The sequence below is a fragment of the Hyla sarda genome, chromosome 2, assembly GCF_029499605.1.
Source record: "Hyla sarda isolate aHylSar1 chromosome 2, aHylSar1.hap1, whole genome shotgun sequence".
Classification (NCBI taxonomy): domain Eukaryota; kingdom Metazoa; phylum Chordata; class Amphibia; order Anura; family Hylidae; genus Hyla; species Hyla sarda.
In genome coordinates this window covers 80,067,155-80,083,079 of record NC_079190.1, presented here as the reverse complement: position 1 = coordinate 80,083,079, position 15,925 = coordinate 80,067,155, and the positions used below count along the sequence as shown (strand labels likewise).

The 15,925-nt window shown below is 41.5% G+C and overlaps 1 protein-coding gene across 1 annotated transcript in view; it reads right to left on the bottom strand.

Moving 5' to 3' along the window:
- Window positions 1–390: 390 nt before the first annotated feature.
- The window catches only part of DHH (desert hedgehog signaling molecule), an 84,242-nt gene continuing 68,707 nt past the window's right edge, over window positions 391–15,925 (bottom strand). The window contains exons 2-3 of the mRNA XM_056562214.1: window positions 6,798–7,059; window positions 391–2,247 (exon numbers count right to left, since the gene is read on the bottom strand). Coding sequence (XP_056418189.1) covers window positions 1,619–2,247; window positions 6,798–7,059 — 891 coding nt within the window. The 3' untranslated portion in view covers window positions 391–1,618. The remainder of the gene's footprint in view (window positions 2,248–6,797; window positions 7,060–15,925) is intronic.

Below are 15,925 nucleotides of genomic sequence, written 5' to 3'. Positions count from 1 at the left end.
CAGTTGATTAAAAAAAAAAAAAAAAAAGTTTTCCACCGGAGTACCCCTTTAAGATTTTTCATTGGAAGTAATTTATAAATCTATTTAACTTTCTGGAGCCAGTTGATATGAAAAAATGGCAAAATGAGGATGGATCGTGGACCCAGAGAAAAAATTTGACCCGCGGTGGTGCTAGGAGATATATGTAACTCCAATCAGGTACTAGTAATCAATATTAATAGAGTAGCACTCCTGCACTCACCGTGACAATGCTGTCTCTGGGCTTCCATTGGAGACTTCCCACGGTCGGGACGGCAGATACAGCTGGGAGCGCTTAGAGCGCTCCCAGCTGTATCTGCCGTCCCGTCCTTGGGAAGTCTCCAATGGAAGCCCAGAGACAGCATTGTCTCGGTGAGTGCAGGAGTGCTACTCTATTAATATCGATTACTAGACCGGAGAGAAGTGCTCAGCTGAACTCCGACCGATGAAAACTTTTGACAGTCTTTATGACATATCAGAAGTTTTGGTTTATGACAGGGACACTATCAGTAAAAATATATTTAGCAAAATCTGTTTGTTTGTTCTTTAAATAATTCTTGGCTACTTTACTTAGAAACAGGATATAATTGATGGTTACCAGTGAATGGGAATGTCCCAAACACCGAAGCTGCGTATGTCATGGGTGTAGTTCCCTTATAACAACTTTGATTGGTCACATATTTAGATCTGTCATTGAATACAATCAACATAAATATTAATGATGTATATAACAATTCTGTAGACGGGCATTGTGCTTTACTGCTCTGTATCACCCAGTGTAGTTGGAATCCTGCATTCACACAAGTTCAGTAGGAATCCTCCATTGGTTAGCGCACATACTGGAAGATCATAGCAGTTATTGAATAAAAGTAATAAATAATCAGTGCACGATGACCTTGTTACCTCCTATGTTTCTTGTTTACAGATTTCGGTTTGCAGCTAAACATACTTGGAGATGTATGCATGCATGTCTGCTGGAATAAAAGAAGTACATGACGTCATGCAAGGGCAGTCAGTGGATGAAGAATGTCGTGCCAGGCCAGACGAGGAATGAAGGCAGTTACTTGTAAGTAGATGGTCATCCCACCAGCAGTAAAGTCTAATGCCGGTTATTTACTGTTAAGCAGATTCTTCAAAAACGTAATTTTTCAGATCTAATATAAAATCAGTATCAACCCTAGTTACATGTTACATGGATTCCACCAAGGGATGTTCATGGGATCTTTAACAGGTTGAACAGGCCAGGATGTGTAATAGTTAAATGCAACCTATCATCTTCTACGACTGATCAAAAATGTACTTTCTGACCATCCTCTTGTCCTCTTACTTTTTTTTAACATGACCATCATCCGTTATCCGCAAAGGTAAGCTGGCAGCTTCTTAACATGCATTTGACATTCTGCTGGTCCATCTGAACAACATGATCTTTATTCTTTAGCTTTTCTGACTTTGGGAAGTGAGGACCTTTGGAGCCATAGAGCATGTGTTATGATTATTGAGCTTCGGCAGCATAAAGGAAGCACAAGATAGAAGTCACTATAGGTCTATAAGACCGTACTTCAGCAGCATTTCTAAGTTAGCCAACCCAATAAACCACACTTCACGGCATGTCCCACCAGAGAACTTTCTTAGCCAGCACATAGAGGAAGTGGCAGTACCAATGAATTCCATTACTGTCTACAAAATTGGGAAATATGGAGAACATGTTGTAAAGGAATCTCAGAGGAGCAAATGCTCTATGTGCTAAGTCATGCCATTCAATAGTTGCATAGCAAGAGGTTAAAATGCCATCTACTAGTAGTGTACCATGGGAAGTCAGAGGAGCAAAAACTCCTGTTTGTTCTTGTATAGAAATATTGACAATTTTCGATGGCATAAGCTGAGTGCCATTGGTGTAAATTTGAACAAAGTCTCCCACCTGAACATGATGGGCATAAATGGGGAGGAAACCTGCCCGTAGTTGTTTGCTTACAAAAAGTAGATGGTGCGGCGTCAATCGTAGCTTATAGGGATGTCCTTCAGCTTCTATAACAACAAAGGTGGCCACTTTATCTAGGTCTTTGTGCAAAAACAACAAGACTTCAGTTGTTGTCACTGTTCCTTTCTCATCAGTAGTGAGGATCTTGTCACCAAGCTGAATCTCAGAAAGAGGTTTTCTTTGACCACCAGCTTGGCTAACCATGGCAGTGCCAGGAAAACAGCCCCCAGAGCGGACTGCTAAGGAGTTGTCTGAAAGAGAAGATAGGTACATGTCAAAATACAATTGCAATACATTTGATTTAAGGGGGAAAACGTGATGAGAAAATGCATAAACCTTGTAACAAAATAGTGAAACAAATAGTAACCAGTGATGTGGGTTACTCCTATAAGGGGACGCATCTTTACAACTTGTTTTATCATGCCCTGCTCTGTCTTGTAGATGTCCCCTCAATGCAATGCAAGTCCTCAGAAAAAAGATCTTCTTTCTCCTTGTATCAAGCTCCCCCATAAAACTTTCATTCACTCTGAAAAAACAGCTCTCTGAGATATCAGATTATGTGATGCCCATGCAAGTCTATAGAGAAGGGAGGGGTGAGGAGTGGGATGAAAGTGGAAATGAGTTGTTTAGAGAGCAGAGGCAGAGAGAAAGGCACAGAGAGGGTGCAAAGACATTATGCACACTAACTTTAAGTAACAGATCTCACCCCAGAGCATGGGTCACAGCTTAGACTGTTCACTACTGCTCTAAAATGCTTGCCATGCTGCTGGCACAGAAGAGTAGGATCCACTTAAGTGTGTGTGTGCAATGAATAGAATACTTCAACCACTTAGAGGGTAGAAGGTAGGCTCCAATCACTTTCTCAGGGGAAGCTGAAGAAAGAGAGAGCAGAAGTCTGATGAGAATGCCAGAATATATAATGACCAGAAATAGTGCTTTTTCTCATGTACATTCACAGGACAGCTTATCTTGAAAAATTACCTGAAATTAAAGATACACTGCAAATATGTTTTAGAACAGTGATTCCCAAGTGTGGTCCTCAAGTCGGCCCTAACAGGTCATGTTTTCAGGATTTCCTTAGTCTTTTGCAGGTGATATCATTGTGGTGATACCTGATGCACTGACAAAAACGATATGACCTGTGAAAGACTAAGGAAATCCTGAAAACATGACCTGTTGGGGGGGACATGAGGACCTCACTTGGGAAACACATTTTTAGACTTATGAATGTAATAGTACCCGTAATGATGTATACACCACTATTCTACCACAAAACCAACAAAATAAGACCAGAAAAGTAAACTTATTTATGGACATTTATCAACGGGTTTAGTCAGGTTTTCTTTACCATCATAATTGTCGCAAAATTGTCGCAACTGCGACTACGCGATTTTTGTGCGACATTTTGACTGGAAAGCGAGAAAAGCAAGTTTTCCAAAAATTAACTACGTAGTAATAATTTTAAAATGAACTATGGGTAGTCAGGTATTTATTAACTGCGACAGTCGCAACTGCGCCAAAAAAAGTCGCAACAGGGTTAAAAATTGACTAAATTTACTCCAGCTCAAACATGGAGCAGAAAAAGCTACTACCAAAGTAAAAAAGGAAAAATTGCTTACGTGAAAGAAAATTATCAACAGGCTGAAACCAGGTGATAAATAAGTCACACATAAGCAATAAAAAAGTAAGGAAAAAATTACTAACAAAAAAGAATACATAAGCAAACATTGATAAATGTATTGTTTTAATAGGTGCAAGTACTGTTCCTATTTGCACTATTTTCTCATACAAAATTCTATTTGTTAATGCTATTAAGGTCACGGTTGTGAAATAGTATTTACACTAGTTAACTGCATCTACACCTCACCTGCCACTTTGGATTGTAACTTACCTGATATAAAAAAAAAAAAACTACTGGTGAGTGATGTCTAATTGTTTTTAGTGTTTCATTCCCCAATTTCATCAGGTAAGTGTGAAAAAAAAAGTGAATTTTTTTGAGAGGTAATTAAGAGAAAACAATAGTGAGAACTAACAAGAGATGAAAGGACAAAAAGTGACTAAGAGGACCGAGAAGACAACAAAGGGAGTAACGTGAAATGTTGGTGATATAATGCAAAAGGTACAGAGAGGTGTGAAGAGAAATGAAGTCAAATAGTCTCTTTACAGTCAGTACACACAATCTAGTATTAATGGTTTCATTGCTGTATAATGAAGCGATACAGTGTTACATCTCCTCAAGGTAAAACCTCCCACTGTCTACTAGACTGGAACAAGTAATGAATACACATAAAAGTGCATCTACTGTTACATTTTGCTTCTACAAAACCAGCAGTGTAAATTCTCGAGTGTTTTTTCTATTATTCTTGGTGTTTTTCCTTTAGGAAACCGTTCCCCCACATAAATGCATATAAAAACCTAAACTGGTAGATACACCTTAAAGGGAACCTGCCACATTGGAAATGCAGTCTAATCTGTAGGAATCGTGTTATAGAGCAGGATGGGCTGATATATATAATTATAGGAAAAGATTTAATAGAAGTAGTAATGTATTCAATTAAACGTCTGTAAATTCTGGGTTATAAGTTAGGAGTCCAGTGGGCGGTCCTAATCTGTGATTGAAGGAAAGGGATAAGCGCTCCATAGAATATAGTATTGTTTGTACCCACGGTGTGAGTTTAATGTATAAATGTACTGCTCACCCTGGGTGGTTGTGTAGGCACATACACAACAATGCAAAAAGGCATGTAAGGTAGGTAGATCATCTGCTGCCCTCCGGGATAGGTATGACCATAGGATATTTTGGCTTCAGAGGAACCCGGTTCCCGGCACTGAACCACCAGACAGGTGTGTAGATTCAAGGTAAGTTTATTGACCAGAATGCAACGCGTTTCGCTGCGCATGCGCAGCGAAACGCGTTGCATTCTGGTCAATAAACTTACCTTGAATCTACACACCTGTCTGGTCGTTCAGCACCGGGAACCGGGTTCCTCTGAAGCCAAAATAGCCTAATCTGTGATTGACAGCCTTCTGTGTATAAGCATGGCTATTAATCACTTATTAGGACCTCCCACTGGATTCTTAAACCCAGAATGAGCCGAGATCTAAACAAATACAAATTCTACTAAATGTTATTTTCTCTTTCTCCTCTACAACAGCAGGCACTAAAACAATGATTTTAGTGGCTGCGCTAAACATGAGCTGGCCCTCATTTACCTGAAAGCGCCCCTTGTAAAGCTAATTCAACCCATATCTCAGCTTCTCTATATGACTGAATGCAACCAAAGAATAAGTTGGCCAGCACTATTAATTCCAAACTATTGTAAAGACCTGGCTTGCAGGTGCAGGCTGCTGGGCTAAATATACAGCAACAGGAGAATACAGCAGCACACAGATATAGATAAAACGTGAGTATATAGATAAAACATGAGTATATAGATAGAACATGAAAAGCTATACAGCTGTAATGCAATAAATGAAGATAGGAAACTATGAAATTATGAGGTACTTAGCTTGCAAATTTGGAGCCAAATAGCACCACCCACCCCACCCATCTCTATTAGGTGTATATAAGGTGCCTTGGATGTTTCAGACCTTGCAATGCCTGCTGCACTGTTCACACAGAGGCATATTCACAGTGTAGGGTCCGTCCCAGAATGAGGTCACTTTACCGTGGTTGGACGGTCCACGCTATTTGGCGCCAAATTTTCAAGCTACGTACCTCATAATTTCATAGTTTCATATCTTCATTTATTGCATTACAGCTATATAGCTTTTCATGTTCTATCTATATACTCATGTTTTATCTATATACTCCTGTTTCATCTATATCTTTGTGCTAGCAGTGTGCTGCTGTATTCTCCTGTTGCTGTATATGACTGAATGGAGAGTAGGCTCAACTCTAGTCAAACCTCATCTTCACCAACCAATGAAGTGATCAAAGGGCTTGGGTTGTCCACTTTTCAGTCTAAATACTAAATAAACGCATGCGATCTGAATTTGAACTGAGCATAGTCACTAGTTTGCTACATTTGACCTATTAAACCCAATGGCCCTCCTGTCTTTATGGTGCAGTATAAGGCTAGCTTCACATCAGTATGCCTTTGAGGCATGTATATGGGGGAAACTAAAAAAGCTGGCAGAAACAAGATGTCCAGCGCAGATTCGTGAAATGGAACTTCTTTATTCAAACATACGTATGACTAAGGCCTCACGGGCCGAAACGCATCACTTTTACTGAATCCTGTGTGTTTCCTATGGCAACCATGATGTTTGAATAAAGAAGTTCCATTTCACGAATCTGCGCTGGACATCTTGTTTCTTCTTGCTATTTGTGTGGACCGATCCAGTCCAGTCCGGGTGCACCTGTGGGAGTGAGCTGGAATACACCACTTGCCTTAAAAAAAAAAAGCTGGCATATTAGTGCTGGGACAGACACGGGCCCAATTCAATGACCCCGAATGTAGTCAGCTTGTGACTATTTTGGGTCATTTACTGAATGTATCCGAGCTTTGTCTCACACGGAAAAGTAATGAGCTTCTCAATCTGACCCAAAACATGGAAATGCTTAAAAAATACTCAAACGTAGTCACTAGCTGATTATGCTCAGGCCATTGAAATGAATGGAACCTGTGCCTGTGCCGTAGACGTGTCTTGGGGACACAAATTATGATCTGAATGAAGCCCAAGTTGGAAGCCTTTTATAATAGGTGGCCGAAATATACCATGAAGAGAAAACATGATGTGCGTAGAGCTGTAGATATACAGTAGTCATAGCCAAGTTCTTTATCTAGTCAAATGATACCTGCTTTCACAGAGACATGAATGTGGGCTTTCGACTCATAGTACACCCAGTCAAAGCCAGCTTCAACTGCAAGGCGAGCCAACATGCCATATTTGCTTTTGTCTCGGTCTGAGGTTGTGATGTCAAGTGCACGTCCTTCGTAGTGTAGGGAATCATGGGCATGGTGGCCATCCTCATCCCATCCTTCGGTTACCCGCAACCTCACACCTGGCCACATGTTCATCACAGAGATAGCCAATGCATTCACTCTGTCCTTGCAGCGCTGAAATAAAAGAACAAAAATGACTGGTCAACAGATCTGGGTTATATAGTCCTATAAGCAAAATATAACTTCCATATTGTTATGTATATTTAATATATGGCCACTACATGAAAACATATGGATTCACTGCATACACATAACATTAAACACTTTAAAGCAAAAATATGTCAAATACACAGTTAATATAAAAAAAGATATAAAATAAAACCTCTTTGAGACCACCACCCAAAATCAAGGAATGCATAATAAATGTGGAACTGAAAGCTGTCATAAGATATATGGTCTGGATATAGGGTCGTCACCCTTCTTGTAAAAAACATACCGGCCATGTTGAAGGGGTATTCCAGGTAAAAACTTTTTTATATATATATCAACTGGCTCCTTTCAGTACTTATGAGCTTCTGAAGTTAAGGTTGTTCTTTTCTGTCTAAGTGCTCTCTGATGACACGTGTCTCGGGAAACGCCCAGTTTAGAAGAGGTTTGCTATGGGGATTTGCTTCTAAACTGGGCGTTTCCCGAGACACGTGTCATCAGAGAGCACTTAGACAGAAAAAAAACAACATTAAAGGGGTATTCCAGGCCAAAACGTTTTTTTTATATATCAACTGGCTCCGGAAAGTTAAACAGATTTGTAAATTATGTCAATTAAAAAATCTTAATCCTTCCAATAGTTATTAGCTTCTGAAGTTGAGTTGCTGTTTTCTGTCTAACTGCTCTCTGATGACTCACGACCCGGGAGCTGTCCAGCTCCTATGGGGATATTCTCCCATCATGCACAGCTCCCGGGACGTGAAATCATCATTGAGCAGTTAGACAGAAAACTTCAGAAGCTAATAACTATTGGAAGGATTAAGATTTTTTAATAGAAGTAATTTACAAATCTGTTTAACTTTCCGGAGCCATTTGGTATTTATAAAAAAAAGCTTTTGCCTGGAATACCCCTTTAACTTCAGAAGCTCATAAGTACTGAAAGGATTAAGATTTTTTAATAGAAGTAATTTACGAATCTGTTTAACTTTCTGGAGCCAGTTGAGATATATATATATATATAAAAAAAAGTTTTTTACTGGATAACCCCTTTAATGTGCATAATTAATTATATATGCATAATATCACAGGATACACAGATGCAAGGAACATTTTGTCCAATTCTGACCCCTATATCTTTTTTATTACTCCTTATACGGGCCTGTTTCAGGGCTCATTTTTTGGTGCCCCGATCTGTGGTTTTTAACAGTACCATTTTTGTCTTGATGTGACTTTTTTCTTTTTTTTTTTTAATTGTATTTGGGAGTTTCAGTTAATTACTAAATACAACTCCCAGCATGCCCTGATACAGCCTGTGGCTCAGCAGCTGCCCAAAATGAAAACTACAACTCCCAGCATGTTGGACTATATAGTAGTATATAGTATAGATCAGTGTTTTCCAACCAGGGTGCCTCCAGCTGTTGCAAAACAACAACTCCCAGCATGTTGGACTATATAGTAGTATATAGTATAGGTCAATGTTTTCCTACCAGGATGCCTCCAGCTGTTGCAAAACTACAACTCCCAGCATGTTGGACTATATAGGAGTATATAGTAAAGGTCAGTGTTTCCCAACCAGGGGTGCCTCCAGCTATTGCAAAACTACAACTCCCAGCATGTTGGACTATATAGTAGTATATAGTATAGGTCAATGTTTTCCAACCAGGATGCCTCCAGCTGTTGCAAAACTACAACTCCCAGCATGTTGGACTATATAGTAGTATATAGTATAGGTCAATGTTTTCCAACCAGGGGTGCCTACAGCTGTTGAAAAACTACAACACCCAGCATGTTGGACTATATAGGAGTATATAGTATAGGTCAATGTTTTCCAACCAGGGGTGCCTACAGCTGTTGAAAAACTACAACACCCAGCATGTTGGACTATATAGGAGTATATAGTAAAGGTCAGTGTTTCCCATCCAGGGGTGTCTCCAGCTGTTAGGAAACTACAACTCCCAGCATGCCTGGACAGCCGTTGGCTGTCTGGGCATGCTGGGAGTTGTAGTTTTGCAACAGCTGGAGGAGCTCTGGTTGGAAAACACTGGTATAGTATATGGTGCAACATTCCGGGAGTTGGAGGATTGGTTGGATTGCATGGCCGGTATATTTAATATAAAAATTCCGGCAGGGTGGCCAAAATACCGGCTGTGCCAGTCAAATACTGGCCAGGTGGCAACCCTATATGGATAAGGGGGTGGTCTTCTCAGGAATGAGTAGGACAGAACTAGTGCAGAAATCTGTTCTTACTCTGTATCCTTATCTCTTATTGCTCCTTTTCTTCTTATGATGAACGGATTGAACGATTATGTTCGGTCGTTTTTGCCTAGTTACCCGTCTGTCTATTTCTAATGCCTTCCTCATTTTTCTATTGACAGGAAAAACATGGACATTTTCAGCTACAGACAAATAAATGGTTCCATTTAAGAGCTCTGTAACAAAATGTTGTGCCCAAGTAATTTGTTTGGTGCCCATCCTCCACGAGTCACCCACGGGCACAGCCAGTTATCTCTGGTATGCCTGCTCTGCACTCAGTACCCAGGGACAATCTTGTGTTTCTCGAAGACAATCCATTGGCACAGAGATTTTGTCATGTCAGCTCTGCTACATTTGTATATTCTTGAAATGTATCTTGAACGTGCAGTTGTTTTTTATTTTTTTTGCATTTTTTTGCTTTATAAAATTCTCCAAATGTTTCCTTGTAGCATCATGCTAATAAGAGCACACCATTGTCTTTAGTGTGTACACCTCACCATCACTGCAAATATATAAAACAACTAGAGATGAGCGACTTACAGTAAATTCGATTCGTCACAAACTTCTCGGCTCGGCAGTTGATGACTTTTCCTGCATAAATGAGTTCAGCTTTCAGGTGCTCCGGTGGGCTGGAAATGGTGGATACAGTCCTAGGAGACTCTTTCCTAGGACTGTATCCACCTTTTCCAGCCCACCGGAGCACCGGAAAGCTGAACTAATTTATGCAGGAAAAGTCATCAGCTGCCGAGCTGAGATGTTCGTGACGAATCGAATTTACTGTAAGTCGCTCATCTCTAGTAAACAACCAATGATGTAGGCAGTGCGGTCTAGAGGTTCAGTTATGATTCACAACCAACACCAGAATTGTGAGGAAATGTGATCTGAATTGTTCTGGCTCACACCACGTTTTTGCAATACAGTTTTTTTTATCAGGTTTTGGATTAAAAAAAAAAAACGGATTCCTCAAAACCTGACTAAACTGTATCAAAATGTGTGTACAAAGTTTTATCTGTAAACCGTAGACGGTTTGAAAAATGATGTCTGGTTGCATCCGTTTTTTAAGAAAAAAAAAAACGTATACGTTTTGAACTTTTCACTCCATTATGAATAAAGTTTCAATTGTTTGATTGAAATTCCAAGAAAAAAAAACTGTGCAAAGTCAAAAACCGTATGGTAAAAACTGCATGGAACCGTAGGCACATACAGGTCTGTACGGTTCCCATTGACTCCCATGTTAAAAAAAACAGAACATATACGGGTCAACAAGGTTTTTCACCTGGACCAAAAACCGTGGTAGGCCACGGTTTTCTGTCCAGAAAAAAAAGTAAAAAACTGTGTGGTGGGAAAACGGAGACAACCGTATACATTGTGGTGCATACGGTTTTGAATGGAAAGTCTATGGGCACGGTTTTCTGTACGGTTGCATATGATTTAAGAAAAAAAAAAATATCCAAAAACTGTATAGAAAATCGTGGTGTGAACCGGTTTTGTTTATTAAAATTTGCTGACCTCCATGTCTCTAGAGATAATGGAGAACATCCTCCAAACCCAAAAAGTCAAGGGAGCATCCGGTATATTTCTCTGAGCAGTCAAAAGCTCTGAATAAGACTGAATAAAGATGTCCAGTAACCCAACAACGTAACAGTAATACAAAGGTCATTGCAGTGGATAAGCTACATCGTTGTTCTCCATGTGGTTTCCTAGCCGTTGGCATCTGTAGACACGCTTGTGCACTTGTGGCACCCGAGAGGTCCTAGTGTTTTTAATAATCCTCCAATAACTGGCATTAGGCCAGGATCAGGATCACATAAGTTTTTGGTACTATGGGGGTTATTTATCAATAATGGTGTTGGCTAGATCATTTTTGTTGTTTTTTCTAGGTGTGTTTTTTTTTTTTATTGGTGGTGCTGCTCCAAATTTATCATATTGTCGCATTGACAATCCATGATAGATTTCGCGCAGATCTGCACCCGGATCATTTTCTACTGTCACTTTCAGATCACGTCTACCCTGCTTCTGAGGAGCTTGTTTGTCTGTGTGTTTGGCTTTATTTGTTTTAGTTTTAATATTAAGGCAAATTCATGTCTAAAAGAAGGTCTGCAAAGAGAGTCCCCCTCACATTGGAATAGTCGTTTACCTTGCCGCAGCCCAGGAAAAAAAATAACTTAATTGTTCGAGAGACGGATGTTTTCATTGAACAGATATTAATTTTTTAACCTTTCACTTTTTTTTTATTTTGTTATGATCACTTTGTCGGATATTTGTTTAAACTTGGGCACATTATATCGTGAGATGGTGACCATTGCTGACAGTCTTATTGTTTCTTATATCTTTACCATTCCTTATACCTGTACCTTAAAAAATGTATCTGATTGTTTCATTTGGACAAGTGCTTTACATTTCCTTTGCCCTTTTTTTTAATTTTTTTTTTACTTTTTTTAATGTCTTTAAACATTATTATTCTCTCTCTCTCTCTCTCTCTCTCTCTCTCTCAAAATGACAGATTTTAGAATGCAAAAAAAAAAACCCCCCTGCAAATAGCGCGAAATTAACAGAAAATCGCAAATGTAAACCAAAAAAAGAAATAGAATGATAAATAACCCCCCATGTCCTTCTCTATAAAAACTGGCCTTTGAGCAAGTTGTCTATTATTACTGACACTTTACATGTGTCACACTGCAGTTTTCTGTTTGGCAATCTGTATGTTGTAACTGGTTGTGTTTTTTGTCCTGTTTTTCCCTATAATGTGGCTCATCATGACCTACTGTACTGAATAAGAACTGAAAGCTACGATGAGCTATGGCAGTAGACCTGACACTGCCAAAACGGCTGAAGAATAGAAAAACACTACATGCTGTGTTAAAAATGCAGATGGTTGGTCCAAGTTTTGTAAAGAACCAGATGTATATATATATATATAGATTTCTCTTGGTTTCGACAATAGCAGGGGTCTAGCTATAAGGAGTGCAAGGGTTAGGTGGTCTTTGTGCATGAGAAAACCCAAAGCCCCCTTCCTGTAATATACCTTATACTTGTTAGGTTTGTAATGGGGCTTAGGAGTTCCAAGTTAGGCCAGGGCTTTACTGGGACTTTTCGTAGTGGTGCAAGATTGATCTTAAAGTGTCATTCCAGTAATGCTCGTCCAACGCACTCAAAGGAGAGACACGGCCCACATCAGGAGGAGCCAACCACAAGACACCTAGCAAGTTCAGTGCTTGAGTGAGCTGTGCCCCTCCATGCCAAACTGTGAAGAGTGCATGGAATGTACATCACTCGACACTTTGATTCTGAAGGTACAGCTGCAGTCCACAGCGATGCACTGCATGTATACTGTTACATATACACTGCAGATGTCTTGTAACGCTACAAAAAGTTGCAGTGTAGCTCTAGCCAAATACCACTGGTCAATGCTTACAACCTGGTGGTGGTGGAGATGAAGTCATTGTTTTCCCACAAAGACTTTCCCCATAAGGCTCTGTTCACATGGCGTAATTTCCACAAATCCACAAAAATTCCATTCAGCAAAGCTCGTATTTTCAGGACACAGAATTCCACCGAAATTCAAGCCCCATTGACTTTAATGGGATTACGCCACGTAATTCAGCAAAATATAAACTGATCTGAATGAGATCATAAGACTGATGATTGATGTGTGAATAAGACAGCGGAATCCCATTGAAATAAATGTACAGTAAATAACGATGGAATATCTGGCAGAATTCTGCCATGGGAACATATTCTAAGGATTCTTTGTTACCCATGTGTGGATTAAATACCAATGCCAACCCGAGTATTATTGCAGACCATGTATATCCCTTATTGGCCATGATATAACTTTGTACCTGGCCATGCTATATATTCTAATATACTCTTTTAGGGGGGCATTTATAAAAGCAATTACCAATTTTTCTATCATATAATTGTCGCAAAAAAGTCGCAACTGCAACTATGCAATTTTCTGTGCGACAATCATACCTAAGAGCAAGAAAAGCAAGAAAATTGATTTTGGCTTAAGTAAGCAAGTTTTAGAAATTGACTTGCAGTAGTAAGAGATTTATAAAATGCGACTGTCTCTAAAAAGTCACAATAGAGGAAAACTTTGCTTAAATTTACTCCAGCACATTCCTGGCTTGCTAAAATGCCTTACGTCCTCTAAAATGAATTGTCCTCTTTTATTAATGGTATTATTCTTTTCTTTTATGAAAGTGTGTCATAACTACATTATTTTTAATGCTTAATTTTGTGCGCTGTCTGTGAAATTATTATTTTATTTTTTTGGCTTTTTTCTTTTGACACTGATTGCCATAATCAACCTTTTCTACTCAAGCTAATTCCAATCTTTGCTTGTCAAAACGTATTTTAAACTTATTAAACGTATTAAAAAAATGATAAAATTAAACGTATTTTAAAAATAAAAAGAGTAATGACAAAAAAAGCATATGAGAACCTTTTTTTAATCACTTAAAACTCAAAATATCTTTGCCAAATTTATTGGGTGAATTTGGTGGAATAGAGTTTCCTACAGGTTGTGTTGTGGCAATGGCGGACGACATACTGTCACGACTCGGCTGGCAGAAGGTGGATCCTCTGTGCCAGAGAGGGATTGGCGTGGACCGTGCTAGTGGACCGGTTCTAAGCTGCTACTGGTTTTCACCAGAGCCCGCCGCAAAGCGGGATGGTCTTGCAGCGGCGGTAGCAACCAGGTCGTATCCACTAGCAACGGCTCAACCTCTCTGACTGCTGAAGATAGGCGCGGTACAAGGGAGTAGACAGGAGCAAGGTCGGACGTAGCAGAAGGTCGGGGCAGGCAGCAAGGATCGTAGTCAATATGGCAATAGCAGGAGGTCAAGTACACAGTAAGGACAAACACAGTAAACGCTTTCTCAAGGCTCTAAGGCAACAAGATCCGGCAGGGGAGTGCAGGGGCAGTGATCAGATATAGTCTGGGAGCAGGTGGAAGCCAATTAAGCTAATTGGGCCAGGCACCAATCATTGGTGCACTGGCCCTTTAAATCTCAGAGAGCTGGCGCGCGCGCGCCCTAGAGAGCGGAGCCGCGCGCGCCAGCACATGACAGCAGGGGACCGGGACGGGTAGGTGACCTGGGATGCGACTCGCGAGCGGGCGCGTCCCGCTGTGCGAATCGCATCCCCGACGGCCATGACAGTGCAGCGCTCCCGGTCAGCGGGACTGACCGGGGCGCTGCGGAGAGAGAGGCGCCGTGAGCGCTCCGGGGAGGAGCAGGGACCCGGAGCGCTAGGCGTAACAGTACCCCCCCCCTTAGGTCTCCCCTTTTCTTTGTCCGGTAACTGCCTCCCCTGGGATGAGGACACCGGGAAAGAATGGAGGGTTTCCTCAACGGCAGGCAGTACAGCAGGAATGGGAATGGGGAGGGAGGGCAGAGGGCGAAGCCTGGCACGGGGCAGTGTGACACCAGGACGGGGGCCATGAGGAGGCACTGAGGCTTGCCTGACGGGACTGGGAGGGGGGGAGAGGCACTTCCCATGGCAGGCAGAGTCCCAGTTCTTGATCTCTCCTGTGGACCAATCAAGGGTTGGGGAATGGCGTTGAAGCCATGGTAGTCCAAGGAGAATTTCGGAAGTGCAATTGGAGAGGACCAAAAACTCAATTTTTTCGTGATGAGGTCCGATGCACATTAGGAGGGGCTCCGTGCCGTACCGCACGGTGCAATCCAACCTGACTCCGTTGACCGCGGAAATGTAGAGTGGCTTGACGAGACGGGTCACCGGGATGCGGAATTTATTCACCAAGGAATCCAGAATAAAATTCCCAGAGGCACCAGAGTCCAAGCAGGCCACGGCTGAGAGGGAGGAGTTGGCTGAAGGAGAAATCCGCACGGGCACCGTGAGACGTGGAGAAGCCGACTTAGAATCAAGAGACGCCACACCCACGAGAGCTGGGTGCGAGCGTGCGTTTTCCAGACGTGGAGGACGGATAGGGCAATCCACCAAGAAATGTTCGGTACTGGCACAGTACAGACAAAGATTTTCTTCCCTACGGCGATTCCTCTCCTCCTGGGTCAGGCGAGACCGATCCACTTGCATGGCCTCCTCGGCGGGAGGCCTAGGCGTAGATTGCAACGGAGACTGTGGGAGAGGTGCCCAGAGATCTAAGTCTTTTTCCTGGCGGAGCTCTTGATGTCTCTCAGAAAAACGCATGTCAATGCGAGTGGCAAGATGAATGAGTTCATGCAGGTTAGCAGGAATTTCTCGTGCGGCCAGAACATCTTTAATGTTGCTGGATAGGCCTTTTTTAAAGGTCGCGCAGAGGGCCTCATTATTCCAGGATAGTTCAGAAGCAAGAGTACGGAATTCTATGGCGTACTCGCCAACGGAAGAATTACCCTGGACCAGGTTCAGCAGGGCAGTCTCAGCAGAAGAGGCTCGGGCAGGTTCCTCAAAGACACTTCGAATTTCCGAGAAGAAGGAGTGTACAGAGGCAGTGACGGGGTCATTGCGGTCCCAGAGCGGTGTGGCCCATGACAGAGCTTTCCCAGACAGAAGGCTGACTACGAAAGCCACCTTAGACCTTTCAGTAGGAAACTGGTCCGACATCATCTCCAAG